The following is a 15,558-nucleotide window of genomic DNA, read 5'->3' on the forward strand; positions in this document are numbered from 1 at the left end:
GTATCTGCTTTGTGAGTGTGAATGCTTACTTCTACTGCCCATCGTATCTGCTGTGTGTTTGTGTGGGGGGGAGATTATACTGCTACTTCCCATCATATCTGCTGTGTGAATGTGAAAGCGTACTACTACTGACCATCGTATCTGCTGTGTGAATGTGAACGCTTACTGCTACTATCCATCATATCTGCTGTGTGAATGTGAACGCTTACTGATACTGCCCATCGTATCTGCTGTGTGTTTGTGTGAAGGGGAGCTTGCACTGCTACTGCCCATCATCTGATGTGTATATGGGAGGGAAGCTTACACTGCTACTGCCCATCGTATCTGCTGTGCAAATGTGAACGTTTACTGCTACTGCCAATCGTATCTGCAGTATGAATGTGAATGCTTACTGCTACTGCCCATCGTATCTGCTGTGTGTGTGTGGGGGGAGCTTGCACTACTACTGCCCATCATCTGATGTGTGTGTGGGAGGGAAGCTTACACTGCTACTGCCCATCATATCTGCTGTGTGAATGTGAACGCTCACTGTTACTGCCTATTGTCTCTACTATATGAATGTGAACGCTTTCTGCTTCTGCCCATCGTATCTGCTGTGTGAATGTGAATGCTTACTGCTACTTCCCATCGTATCTGATGTGTGTATGTGAGGGGGGAGCTTGTACTGCTACTGCCCATCATCTGAGGTGTGTGTGGGAGGAAAGCTAACACTTCAATGTTATCTTCGTGCACACCTGTTTTAAAAGTTAGTTAGTTAATTAAATTCTTGGTGGCGCTATCCTTGTCGCACTGTGTCAGGCAGTGCCTTTACATAGACTGATTCCCAATGTGGTCTACCAACCACTAAGGACGCGCTCCTTTTATGTGAAACACACGAGTTTCTTCACTCACTCGTTATTTTAAATGATATTTTGTCATACCATATATTCATGAAACTGTATCCGATTCATTGTTCACAAAAGTTCTTTTAATGATTCATTTCTTTTTATGATAGTTCATGAGTATTACCAAAAATCCTGAAAACTGAACCGGACCTACAGAATTTATACAGTGAACAAGTGACCTTTGCATTTAAAAGATCAAAAAACTTAAAAGAGTTCCTTTCAGAAAAAAGTCAATCTAAACTTGTACACAAAGGGATGGCAAAATGTCACAATTGCATTCATTGCAACAACGTCATAACTGGAAACATATTCATGCACCCTACAAAAGGCCATAAAATAAACTTACATTATACAGGAACATGTGATTCTAAAAATGTCATTTATGGGATCAAATGCCCGTGCGGCAAGATATACGTAGGACAAACTGAACGTTAAGTCAAAATCAGAATGACTGAACACAAGAGTAACATACGCAACAAGAACAACAAATCAACTATAGCCATGCATTGGCTAGAAGCTAAACACCAAGGGCCAGATGTAGGTCGGTCGGTAACGGCCGAAAATCTGTATTTTCGGCCGTTACCAACCGGTAATCCTGAAATGGTATGTAGGGCCCTGTATTTTACAGAATCGGTAAATTTACTGATCGGTAAATTTACCGATTCTGTAAAATACCGAATCGGTATTTTTTACCGATTCGGTAAATATGAGATGTAGGTGGGACTCTTCTGAGTCCCACAAGCCGTACAGAATCGGTATTTTACCATCAAATCTATTTGATGGTAAAATACCGATTCCGGTGTGCATGCACATGTGTGCATGCACACCTGTGCCATATGACAGGCAGACCTGCCCTTAGGGCAGGTATGCCTGCCACATGGCACCCGAGCCTCTTTTGGGGGTGCCAGAGGGTGTCAAAGTGACACCCCCTGCACCCTTGTGTCAGTCGGTATTTACCGAATCGGTAAATACCGAATCGGTAATGCCCATTCATTCCTATGGGCTTCAAAGCCCATAGGAATGAATGGGCATTACCGGTCGGTATTTACCGAATCGATAAATACAGATTTTTACCGATTCGGTAAAAGGAACATCTGGATGCTCCTACATGTCCCCCCTTCTCATTTACCGATTCTTATTTACCGAATCGGTAAAATTCGGTAAATAAAAATCGGTAAATAAGTCCTACCTACATCGGGCCCCAAATCTCACAACTAAGATTTACGATACTAGAGATACTCCCACAACACTGTGACATGGATCCAGTAAAACAAAGACTTCAAGCTGAATACTTTTGGATTAAAAAGTTACACTCTCTTCATCCAACTGGAATGAATGACAGAATTGAACTATCATGCTTTCTATGAGTAATAATGATTGTCCCACAGCTAAGGCACAACGGCCCTTCTTCCCCCACTATCTAGTAAAACCTCACAATCTATACACAATCCAGCCAGTATTTTAACCACCCATTTATACTGTTCATTTATATTCATTTTTATGCACCGGTCTCGGGTTTACTGTTATGTCACTACACTGATCATGATTGTTGTTTAGTTACGCATTATTCATATTATTGTGTCACATGTTTGCTCACTGCTGTATATTTTGCCTAGGATGTATGTTACTCGAAAAACTTGCACTTCCACGTACTTCGAATACTCTAGTTTAATTATCCACGTCTTGTTTACTGCAACTTAACTATTCCACCTTTATTATTCCCTATCTAGCGAGCATGTCTCCACTAGACACGTGGTCGGAACTTTGTCCAATCACTGATTAAGGTTTCGAGTCACCACGGCTACCGCCGGTATTGACACATTATTAAGTCTGTTTCCGACTGTTAGTATTTGCCTGCAATGTTTATATTTGCATGGTTCTTAGATAAATCGTTTAGCATCCACATTCTATATTTTATTTTAGTTCGCGTACGCTCCTTTCGGTACGCTATCACGTGACCGTTGATACACCCTATAAGCTTCACTAGTGGTCCCGTGACCACCCACGTGACCCGGATTTGATCCAAGAGATTTTGCAGTTGCTTGTAAGTTTGCACCGAGCCCCGTATTATTTTAACTAACTCTAGTCTGCGCACTTAACGTTTATTTGAGCACATCTTGTCCGTTAGCACAATATTGCACACTTTACTTAGTCTTCGTTGGAATATCGATCACCCGCCTCGATATTGCACGCCATGTTCACCTCCACTGGCCGGACCGTTAGTCACTCCTTCACTAAATACTCCTCTTTTGCGCTTAATATTCCGTCAGTCCTCTCCAGTTCTCCTTAACAGCCCCGATTATAACTTATCAGTGTTTTGTAACATGACTGCATGTTTTCCGTTGTTATCATGCTAAATACATCGACATATTTGTACTGCTAAATGTTAAGGTCCTGTATGTTTTCTCGTTATTTTTTGACAGGCCCCTGACGAAGGGTTAGCTCTCTTTAACCCGAAATGCATTGGGCATAACAAAAACTGCTGAATCTTCATGAATGTAATGGATTTTTGGTAATACTTATGAACTATCATAAAAAGAAATGAATCATTAAAAGAACTTTTGTGAACAATGAATCGGATACAGTTTCATGAATATATGGTATGACAAAATATCATTTAAAATAACAAGTGAGTGAAGAAACTCGTGTGTTTCACATAAAAGGAGCGCGTCCTTAGTGGTTGGTAGACCACATTGGGAATCAGTCTATGTAAAGGCACTGCCTGACACAGTGCGACAAGGATAGCGCCACCAAGAATTGAATTAACTAACTAACATTTAAAACAGGTGTGCACGAAGATAACATTGAAGTGATTTAATAATTTCCCAGTCAAACCGATCTTCCGGTGCACCCAACAATACCACCATGCAATTTGATGATATCGCACAGATTACCACCAAACAAGCCGAACTTCTGGCATTCTCACCAGAATCAGCCCAGGAAATCTATGAACTCATCCAGGAGACCAGAGCATTTAGCCCTAATGTTTCAACAACAGCTCAACTCATGAGGCAATTCGAATGCCTTAGCAAGAAGGAAATTAATAAGAGACTGCATGCCACCACACTAATCCACTACCACAAAAATAAGAGAATTCCGAGGGGGCTAAGAATTGCCCTTAAACCTATGCTGTGTAAGAACAACAAATCATTCGTAGAAAAATGGTACCAGATCCTCAACAAATGTTCACTGGATTTAATTTTACTCATAATACAAGAATTATCGAAAGTATTGAAAGAAATTGAAGCTGAACTAGATGATATGAAAAAGGAACTCGATAAACTGCCGGACCTGCAAACAATACTACAGGATGTGAACGCCAGACTAGACAAATACGCCAAACAAGTGAATGACCGCAAAATTAGAAAATATAAAAGAGACACAATAGATTATAAATACGATGAAGTGTACACTTGGGCAGAGATTTATATTCAAAAGAAATGGCAACAACCTAAACCCAAAACATCTGCAACTTCTTCACAAGAAAGTATTGTCTCAGAATCAGATATTGCTCATTCCAGACAACCGATCGAGCAATCACAACAATCCGGAACATCTAAGAAACAGGCTTTTTTAGATGTAAGCCCGGCCACGAATGCACCACCCATAATCGCCACAGGAGGGGCAGAAGAAACGGACGAAGAAATAGCCAAAAGAACCAGGAGTCAAAAAATAACAAAAACGAATTAGTGATCAACATTTCGTCAAAATTAATGACAAAAGCACAAACAGCAGTCTTAAACAAAGGAACCTCTTTTGTCCCCACATACCATACAAATTTGGCTGATACGGAAATTGCTTTATTTAAATTCTTCAGGACACTTAAATTGCAGTACTTTTTCAAAGATTCACCTACTATTACATCATCTACCATCAAATCATTCAAACCCAGAAGCACATTTTGTGCACCTTTCACACATAAGACCATTGAAGCATTTGAAAGATCAGTCATTTCTGACATACAAAAAATCAACTACAACAAAACCAACAAAAAGAATCTATCAAAAACAGAATGGAGCATTTTGGAAAACGTATCCAATGATCGAGACCTAACCTTTCAAAGAGCCGATAAAGGAGGAGCTCTCATAATTATGGATACCACCTTCTATGAAAATAGCGTTGATGAACATGTCGAGGATGAGAATATCTACATTCCACTTGATTCAGATCCAACAGAGGAGTATCAAAAAATCCTGGCATCAATTCTTGAGTACGCTTTGACCATGAAATGGATTGACGAGAAAACCTACAAATTCTTGGAAACAAAATATCCACGGCGACCTAAACTCTATATGTTGCCAAAGATACATAAAAATCCATTGAAACCACCGTTCAGACCCATTGTTTCAGCTTGTGGGTCAATATCAGAGAGTATCGGTAAATATGTTGACTGTTACCTACAGCCCATCGTTCAAAAAAGTTCAACTTACATAAAAGACACCACAGCGTTTCTTAATCTACTGAGAACTATTCAACTAGATGGCAACACAAAGTATTGGTTATGTACAGTGGATGTTGTATCGCTTTACACCTCAATCCCACACAATGAAGGCCTTGATGCTCTGGAATGGAACCTTTTAAGAGAAGAAGACTGTGAAGCCAACAGAATATTCCTTATTGAACTCATGCATTTCTCATTATTCCATAGCTACTTTGTATGGAAAAACAAGTTCTACAACCAATGCAACGGTACCTCTATGGGTTTCGGGGGGGCCCCCTCGTATGCAAATTTATTTATGACTAAATTTGAGAACGACCATATCTTGAACAACAATGACTGGACACCTAATCTGGTCATCTTTAAGAGGTATATCGATGACATATTTTTAATATGGAGAGGCCAGAAAGATCATCTCATCTGCAACTTGTCCGCATTGAATGCAGTAAATTCCCGTATTAAGTTCACCTATACTATACATGAAGAAACCATATCTTTTTTCGATGTGCAAGTTACCCTAGCTAATCAACAGATACAAACTAAAGTCTTCAAAAAAGTTACAGATCGGAATTTAAGCTTACTCTTTCAGAGTTTTCATCCTGAAACCCTTAAAAGACATCTACCGACATCACAATTCATTCGTCTCAAACGAATCATTTCCGATGAGAACATCTTGAATGATTCACTCCAAGAGCAAAAAGATCAGTATCTAACAAGAGGATACCCTAAAGAAATTTTGGAAGAATCCTTGAAAAGAGTAGCTAAATTACCAAGGTCAAGCCTGCTGAAACCTGCTATACAATCTACAGAGCAAAAAACAGTGTGTGTACTTAAATTTTCCACTGATTCACAGAAGATCAAAAAAGCCATCAATCGTCACTGGTCTTTAATTAAAACTGAACCGGACCTACAGAATTTATACAGTAAACAAGTGACCTTTGCATTTAAAAGATCAAAAAACTTAAAAGAGATCCTTTCAGAAAAAAGTCACTCTAAACTTGTACACAAAGGGATGGCAAAATGTCACAATTGCATTCATTGCAACAACGTCATAACTGGAAACATATTCATGCACCCTACAAAAGGCCATAAAATAAACTTACATCATACAGGAACATGTGATTCTAAAAATTTCATTTATGCGATCAAATGCCCGTGCGGCAAGATATACGTAGGACAAACTGAACGTTAAGTCAAAATCAGAATGACTGAACACAAGAGTAACATACGCAACAAGAACAACAAATCAACTATAGCCATGCATTGGCTAGAAGCTAAACACCAAATCTCACAACTAAGATTTACGATACTCGAGATACTCCCACGACACTGTGACATGGATCCAGTAAAACAAAGACTTCAAGCTGAATACTTTTGGATTAAAAAGTTACACTCTCTTCATCCAACTGGAATGAATGACAGAATTGAACTATCATGCTTTTTATGAGTAATAATGATTGTCCCACAGCTAAGGCACAACGGCCCTTCTTCCCCCACTATCTAGTAAAACCTCACAATCTATACACAATCCAGCCAGTATTTTAACCACCCATTTATACTGTTCATTTATATTCATTTTTATGCACCGGTCTCGGGTTTACTGTTATGTCACTACACTGATCATGATTGTTGTTTAGTTACGCATTATTCATATTATTGTGTCACATGTTTGCTCACTGGTGTATATTTTGCCTAGGATGTATGTTACTCAAAAAACTTGCACTTCGAATACTCTAGTTTAATTATCCACGTCTTGTTTACTGCAACTTAACTATTCCAACTTTATTATTCCCTATCTAGCGAGCATGTCTCCACTAGACACGTGGTCGGAACTTTGTCCAATCACTGATTAAGGTTTCGAGTCACCACGGCTACCGCCGGTGTTGACACATTATTAAGTCTGTTTCCGACTGTTAGTATTTGCCTGCAATGTTTATATTTGCATGGTTCTTAGATAAATCGTTTAGCATCCACATTCTATATTTTATTTTAGTTCGCGTACGCTCCTTTCGGTACACTATCACGTGACCGTTGATACACCCTATAAGCTTCACTAGTGGTCCCGTGACCACCCACGTGACCCGGATTTGATCCAAGATATTTTGCAGTTGCTTGTAAGTTTGCACCGAGCCCGCGTATTATTTTAACTAACTCTAGTCTGCGCACTTACCGTTTATTTGAGCACACCTTGTCCGTTAGCACAATATTGCACGCTTTACTTAGTCTTCGTTTGAATATCGATCACCTGCCTCGATATTGCACGCCATGTTCACCTCCACTGGCCGGACCGTTAGTCACTCCTTCACTAAATACTCCTCTTTTGCGCTTAATATTCTGTCAGTCCTCTCCAGTTCTCCTTAACAGCCCCGATTATAACTTATCAGTGTTTTGTAACATGACTGCATGTTTTCCGTTGTTATCATGCTAAATACATCGACATATTTGTACTGCTAAATGTTAAGGTCCTGTATGTTTTCTCGTTATTTTTTGACAGGCCCCTGACGAAGGGTTAGCTCTCTTTAACCCAAAATGCATTGGGCATAACAAAAACTGCTGAATCTTCATGAATGTAATGGATTTTTGGTAATACTTATGAACTATCATAAAAAGAAAGGAATCATTAAAAGAACTCTTGTGAACAATGAATCGGATACAGTTTCATGAATATATGGTATGACAAAATATCATTTAAAATAACGAGTGAGTGAAGAAACTCGTGTGTTTCACATAAAAGGAGCGCGTCCTTAGTGGTTGGTAGACCACATTGGGAATCAGGAAAGCTAACACTGCCACTGCCCGTCATATCTGCTGTGTGAATGTGAACGCTTACTGATACGGCACATTGTTTCTGCTGTGTGAATGTGAACGCTTACTGCTACTGCCCATCATATCTGCTGTGTGTGTGTGAGGGGGAGCTTCCATAACTACTGCCCCTTTTCTGATGTGTGTATGGGAGGAAAGCTTACACTGCTATTGCCCTTCATATCTGCTGTGTGCATGTGACTGCTTACTGCTACTGCCCATCATATCTGTTGTGTGTGTGTATATGTTTGAGGGGGAGCTTGCACTGCTACTGCCCATCGTATCTGCTGTGTGTTTGTGAACGCTCACTGTTACTGCCCATCGTATCTGCTGTGTGTCCGGGGAAGCTTGCAATGCTACTGACCACCATACCTGCTGTGTGTAAGGAGGAAGCTTGCACTGCTACTGCCCATCACACCTGCTGTGTTTAAGTGTCTGCTGTGTAATGGGGGGGCTTGCACTGATACCACCCAACATATCTGCTGTTTGTTTGTGTGGGAAGCTTGCCCTGCTACTCCAGGTTATGTACTTGCTGTGTATATTTGAAGTCTTGCATTGCTGCTGCTTGTGCTGTACCTGCTCTGTGAATGTGAACGCTTGACATGCTACTGCCCATCTTATATGCTGTATGTGAGACGCTTGCACTAATACTGTCTGTGATGTACTCAATATGTATATACGAAAGCTTGCATTGCTGCTACTTGCGCTGTACTTGCTCTGTAGATGTGAAGGCTTGCACTGATGCTGCTTGCGCTGTACCTGCTCTGTAGATGTGAAAGCTTGCACAGCTGCTGTCTGTACTGTACCTGCTCTGTAGTTGCGATGGCTTGCACGACTGCTGCTTGCCCTGTACCTACTCTATAGATGCTAAGGCTTGCACGGCTGCTATCTGCGCTGTACCTGCTCTATAGATGAGAAGACATGCAATGATTCTGCTTGTGCTGTACCTGCTCTGTAGATGCTAAGACTTGCACAGCTGCTGTCTGTACTGTGCCTGCTCTGTAGTTGTGAAGGCTTGCACAGCTGCTGTCTGTACTGTGCCTGCTCTGTAGTTGTGAAGGCTTGCACTGATGCTGCTTGCTCTGTATATGCTCTGTAGATGTAAAAGCTTACACAGCTGCTGTCTGTACTGTGCCTGCTCTGTAGTTGTGAAGGCTTGCACTGATGCTGCTTGCTCTGTATATGCTCTGTAGATGCTATGGCTTGCACTGGTGCTGTCTGCGCTGTACCTGGTCTGTAGTTGCGATGGCTTGCACAAGTGCTGCTTGCGCTGTACCTGCTCTATAGATGCTAAGGCTTGCACTGCTGCTATCTGCGCTGTACCTGCTCTACAGATGAGAAGACTTGCAATAATACTGCTTGCGCTGTACCTGCTCTATAGATGCTAAGACTTGCACGGCTGCTGTCTGCGCTGTTCCTGCTCTGTAGATGTGAAGGCTTGCACTGATGCTGCTTGTGCTAAACCTGCTATGTAGATGCGAAGGCTTGCACTTATGCTGCCCGCACTCTACCTCCTCTTTAGATGCGAAGGCTTGCACAGCTGCTGCTTGTGCTATACCTGCTCTGTAGATGCTAAGGCTTGCACGGCTGCTGCTTGCGCTATACCTCCTTTGTAGCTATGAAGGCCTGCAGCCTGCTGCTTGCACTGCACCTGCTCTGTAGATGTAAAGGCTTGCACCGCAGCTGCTTACGCTGCACCTGCTCTGTAGATGTTAAGACTTGCATGGCTGCAGTCTGCGCTGTACCTGCTCTTCAGGCGCGAAGGCTTGCACTAATGCTGCTTGCACTGCACCTTCTCTGTACATGCTATGACTTGCACGGCTACTCTCTGCGCTGTCCCTGCTCTGTAAATGTGAAGGCTTGCACTGCAGATGGTTGCGCTGCACCTGCTCTGTAGGTGCGAAGGCTTGCACGGCTGCTGTCTGCGCTGTACCTGCTAGTAGATGCGAAGGCTTGCACTGATGCTGCTTGGGCTGCACATGCTATGTAGATGCTAAGGCTTGCACGGCTGCTGTCTGCGCTGTACCTGCTCTGTAGATGCGAAGGCTTGCACTGATGCCGCTTGTACTGCACCTTCTGTGTAGATGTTAAGACTTGCACGGCAGCTGTCTGCGCTGTACCTGCTCTGTAGATGCGAAGGCTTGCACTGATGCTGCTTGTACTGCACCTTCTGTGTAGATGTTAAGACTTGCACTGCGGCTGCTTGCGCTGCACCTTCTCTCTGGATGTTAAGACTTGCACGGCAGCTGTCTGCGCTGTACCTGCTCTCTGGATGTTAAGACTTGCACGGCTGCTGTCTGCGCTGTCCCTGCTCTGTAGATGCGAAGGCTTGCACTGATGCTGCTTGCGCTGCACCTGCTCTGTAGATGTGAAGGCTTGCACTGCAGCTGCTTGCGCTGCACCTGCTCTGTAGATGTTAAGACTTGCATGGCTGCAGTTTGCGCTGTCCCTGCTCTGTAGATGCGAAGGCTTGCACTGATGCTGCTTGCGCTGCACCTGCTCTGTAGATGTGAAGGCTTGCACTGCAGCTGCTTGCGCTGCACCTGCTCTGTAGATGTTAAGACTTGCATGGCTGCAGTTTGCGCTGTCCCTGCTCTGTAGATGCGAAGGCTTGCACTGATGCTGCTTGCGCTGCACCTGCTCTGTAGATGTGAAGGCTTGCACTGCAGCTGCTTGCGCTGCACCTGCTCTGTAGATGTTAAGACTTGCATGGCTGCAGTTTGCGCTGTACCTGCTCTTCAGATGCGAAGGCTTGCACTGATGCTGCTTGCACTGCACCTTCTCTGTAAATGCTAAGAGTTGCACGGCTACTCTCTGCGCTGTCCCTGCTCTGTAGATATGAAGGCTTGCACTGCAGATGGTTGCAGTGCACCTGCTCTGTAGATGCGAAGACTTGCAGTGATGCTGCTTGCACTGCACCTTCTCTGTAGATGCTAAGACTTGCACGACTGCTGTCTGCGCTGTACCTGCTCTCTGGCTGTGAAGGCTTGCACTGCGGCTGTTTGCGCTGCACCTGCTCTGTGGATGTTAAGACTTGCACGGCTGCTGTCTGCGCTGTACCTGCTCTGTAGATGCGAAGACTTGCACGGCTGCTGTCTGCGCTGTACCTGCTCTGTAGATGCGAAGGCTTGCACTGATGCTGCTTGCGCTGCACCTGCTCTGTAGATGCTAAGACTTGCACGGCAGCTGTCTGCGCTGTACCTGCTCTCTGGATGTTAAGACTTGCATGGCTGCTGTCTGCGCTGCACCTGCTCTGTGGATGTGAAGGCTTGCACTGCGGCTGTTTGCGCTGCACCTGCTCTGTGGATGTTAAGACTTGCACGGCTGCTGTCTGCGCTGTACCTGCTCTGTAGATGCGAAGGCTTGCACGGCTGCTGTCTGCGCTGTACCTGCTCTGTAGATGCGAAGGCTTGCACTGATGCTGCTTGCGCTGCACCTGCTCTGTAGATGCTAAGACTTGCACGGCAGCTGTCTGCGCTGTACCTGCTCTCTGGATGTTAAGACTTGCATGGCTGCTGTCTGCGCTGCACCTGCTCTGTGGATGTGAAGGCTTGCACTGCGGCTGCTTGCGCTGCATCTGCTCTGTGGATGTTAAGACTTTCACGGCTGCTGTCTGCGCTGTACCTGCTCTGTAGATGCGAAGGCTTGCACTGATGCTGCTTGCGCTGCACCTGCTATGTAGATGCTAAGGCTTGCACGGCTGCTGCCTGCACTATACCTCGTCTGTAGCTGTGAAGGCTTGCACGACTGCTGCTCTTGTGCTGGACTTTCTAGCAATAGGTGGAAGGTCACACTTCTACTGCCTGTGTTATTCTTTCAAGTGATAACATACACTCCTGGTGTGTGTACTCCTCCTGCCATGTATATGGGAACACTTGCATTGCTGCTCAGCACTGAACATATTGTCTGTGTGATGGGAAATACACTACTTTGCTTGTATTCTACCTGCTGGGAAGATATTTAGGGTGCATGCGCTGCCTAGAAACAGGGGGAGAGCTCAGAAATGTGCCTGCTGCAGCCTGCTGCACCTCTTCTATATATAAAGGAAGCTTGAACTGATGCTGCCTATCCCTTGCCTGTACTGTGAGGACCCTTACATTGCTGCTTCCCGTGCCGCACATCTTATGCTGGGGAAAGGTTGCCTGTTTGTCTCTCTCTGTGCTGTTTCTGTTCTCTGTGTGAGTCAAGGTGCACCTCCTGTGCCTGTTGCACTACTGCTGAGTGCAGTATCTGTGTGAGGGAAACATATACTGCTGCTGCCTATGTTGCATTTGTCCAGCACATACAATGTTGCTCCTATGCTGCGCTTGTTCCGTGTGTGCGTGTGATTGAAGCTTGTACTGCTGCCATCGCCAACATAATATGTGTGTACTATGTTCTGGAGCATTGCACAGTTCGTTCCTGTGTCCTACGTGCAGTTTGTATGTGAGGGGAGCTAACGTTCCCCTTGTTCGGTTTGGGAGGGAAGCTGGCACAGTGGGTGCACATGCTACGCCTAGTCTCCATGTGAGAGAAGCTTGTAGTAATGCTGTCTATGCTGTGCCTATTCTCTGAGTGACACTTGAACTGCTGCCACCTGTAGTGTACTCGTTCCCTGTGCAGAGGAGCTTACACTGTTCTTGTCTCTGCTGTACCAGTTCTCTGTCTTCAATGGCGGCCAGTTCTTTCATGACCTCGTAGGGCCCTTCTTCTGTATGTTCCTGGTTCAATGGCCGTTCCCTTCTTCATGACCACTTATTCTACGGTGGCTGCTCCCTTGCCCAGTGGCCCCTCTTTTGGCATAATAATAATAATAATATTAATAATAATAATAATAACAATAATGATAATAATATACAAGTTTATAAAGTACTTGGTTACACTAGGCTAGTGTGTCCCCACGCTATGGTACCAGCAAACAAGACAGATTTCCCACGCCACCCCCCCCCCCAGTCAGACTCAGACACCCATTAAACTAGTCAGTGGGGAATAAGAAGGTTTTCAGCTTCCTGCGGAAGGCTGTCTCCGAGGCCTCCAACCGAAGCCCCCCTGGGAGTTTGTTCCCTTGTGTGCTCACTTGCGCCATGGCTCTTCACTTTCTGGTAGGCCCCTCATTTACACAGCGGCTTCGCTCCAGCCCCATGTGGCTTATTTCCTTCACCGCCCCGTTGGCTCAGTGGGGGGGGGCCCTCACTCACTAAGTTACCCATTACTTCCCAAGTAGCCTCACTCATGGCCTACTACTCACCACTGGCCCTTCACACAGCAGTAAACTATTAGGGGCATATTATCAACATACTGCAATAAATATCGCAGAGCACGCTTATTGCGATTTTGTTTAACGCCGCGTATCGCAGGATCTTATCATTGAGATATCGCATTATTATCAACGCATATCTCCACGGCGATAATAAATCCTGCGATAGTGGTGAATTCCGCGCACATCGCTGGAAATCCAGCGTAAAATCGGCAGCGATAAGCTAATCCTTGGTGATAGGAAGATATGGACTCAGCCGTACAATCCACTACCCATTATATGTATGTCTAAGTCAGTAATTTTTCAGACGTTAAATACCTGCGATGAAATGTGCATAGCGCAATCTTTCTTGTCGCTTCCAGGTCTGCTGCAGGCTTTTAATACCGCGAAGCGGTGTTAGCGACTATTTCCATTTTGTTTTGCTCCGGAACGCCTACTTTGCATGTCATTAGCGATGGCATGCAGGGCGATCAAATACCAGCAGCTCACTCACGGAAACTAGTGCTAACACTGGTTAGCGCGAGCTTGTAAATAAGGCGATAAGAAATTACCGCGTTAGCGGCACAAAAGTGCCGCTAACGCGGCGATAACTCACTTGATAATATGCCCCTTATTCTCTCCCAGGTCCCCCCTAGCTTGCACTTGCCTGGTGTCTCCTGTGCTCACCCTATTGTCTCCCTTTGACTTTTCCAATCATCATGTGGCCACTTTTCTTCATTTCACCTTGTCACTTTCCCCTTCTCCTCTCACCCGTGAAGTGGCTTTGCATTCATGTAGCTGACCTGCCCGAGCCTGGTTCCCCCCACTTAGTCCATGTCCCTGTGCTCTTTTTGTGGCTCCTCGTTTCTCTTTGATCACTCATACTTGCTGTGGCCTCTTCCTCCCTTGACCGCACCACACAACCTCACAGGTAAAAGGGACAGACACTGAAACGAGCACCTCTGGGTGACGGAAGAAAGATGTGGCTTCCATTCTAAATCTATTCCTGGGAGATCTGGGATGTTGTAATGTAATTACTTTAATATAGTGCTTTGTATCCCTGACGAGGCATTGACGCACTTTACGGCGAGATGGTAGTAAAGTTACTATCCCTTCAGACCTATGAGTTTCCCTAGGACAATTGTCCCAACCTCAGACAGAGAGAGCTGGAGGGTGTAGGGAGCAAACTATAAAAGGGCAGTTTGTCTCAGGGCCCTTGAGCCTAGTGCCCCTCCAACCCCATATAGTATTTTCATGAATAAGTGTTTTTTAGACATATATTAAAACATTTATATGGTGGGTATTATAGCTAAAATTGTTTTTATCTGATGTCTTCTATATCTATATTTATAGCATTTGTATATTATAGTTGAACGTTTTGAAAATGTAAATTTCAATTTTATGTGGATCTCTTCGGAGTTCCAAGATCATAAATAAATAAACTTGAAACTTGAATAAGAGGGGGCTCTTCAGGGGTACCAGGTTTTTTCATTATTAGCTCTGACATGTTCTGATTGGCTGCGTTCTTTGTGAGCGGACGTCCTTTCGACACTTGTAAGGCCTGATGAGGGATCTGTGGGGAGTGGAGTCTGGGACTTGGTGTGGATGTGGGATTGGCATGCAGGAGGGAGCAATGACACTTTTAGAAAGTATGAGAAGCTGTTCACTCACGTGTCCCATCAAACCGGGTTGCGATGGTGTCCAGGAAGGTGTTCTGAGGAGCAAGCAGTCCCCTCATCACAGGCATTTTAAGGACCCTCCAACTTGGTCTCCATCCTCCTGGTAACATAAGGGGTGAGGAGCATCGGGCAGCCGCTTCCTGCCCTCAGGCATGAACATGTATGGGTCCTCCCATGAGGTCCCCTCCTCACTGCTTTCACTTTCTCCTCTTGGTTCCCTCTAATTTCCAGTCACATATATCTGTACCAATGGGCAATCTTATCTGTCGAATTAGCAGACAATCTGTTTATCCTTTTCTTGTCCCTGGATTGATGGGTGGTCTCCATATTCCACTTGTATACCTCGGTTAATGGCCAGTATTTCCATCCTGTTATTAGGTTATCTCATCCTATTCTCATTCACTGGTTGGTGGCCCAGCCCTCTGTTCTGTTCGGAGTCCTATCGCTAACCACGTTTCATTGTCTCGTTCTTAGTCATTACTCGAAAAACAAGCTCTTCACTCCCTTCTTTTTTCAATGGTTGATGACAAAGCCGATCCT

General features: G+C 44.4%; 1 protein-coding gene across 1 annotated transcript in view; it reads right to left on the bottom strand.

Moving 5' to 3' along the window:
• KCNH3 (potassium voltage-gated channel subfamily H member 3) overlaps positions 1-15,209 on the bottom strand; it is a 332,483-nt gene extending 317,274 nt beyond the window's left edge. The window contains exon 1 of the mRNA XM_078658375.1: positions 15,011-15,209. Coding sequence (XP_078514501.1) covers positions 15,011-15,128 — 118 coding nt within the window. The 5' untranslated portion in view covers positions 15,129-15,209. The remainder of the gene's footprint in view (positions 1-15,010) is intronic.
• Between the last annotated feature and the right edge of the window lie 349 nt (positions 15,210-15,558).

Source organism: Lissotriton helveticus, chromosome 1_1, assembly GCF_964261635.1.
Source record: "Lissotriton helveticus chromosome 1_1, aLisHel1.1, whole genome shotgun sequence".
In the NCBI taxonomy this organism is placed as follows: Eukaryota; Metazoa; Chordata; class Amphibia; order Caudata; family Salamandridae; genus Lissotriton; species Lissotriton helveticus.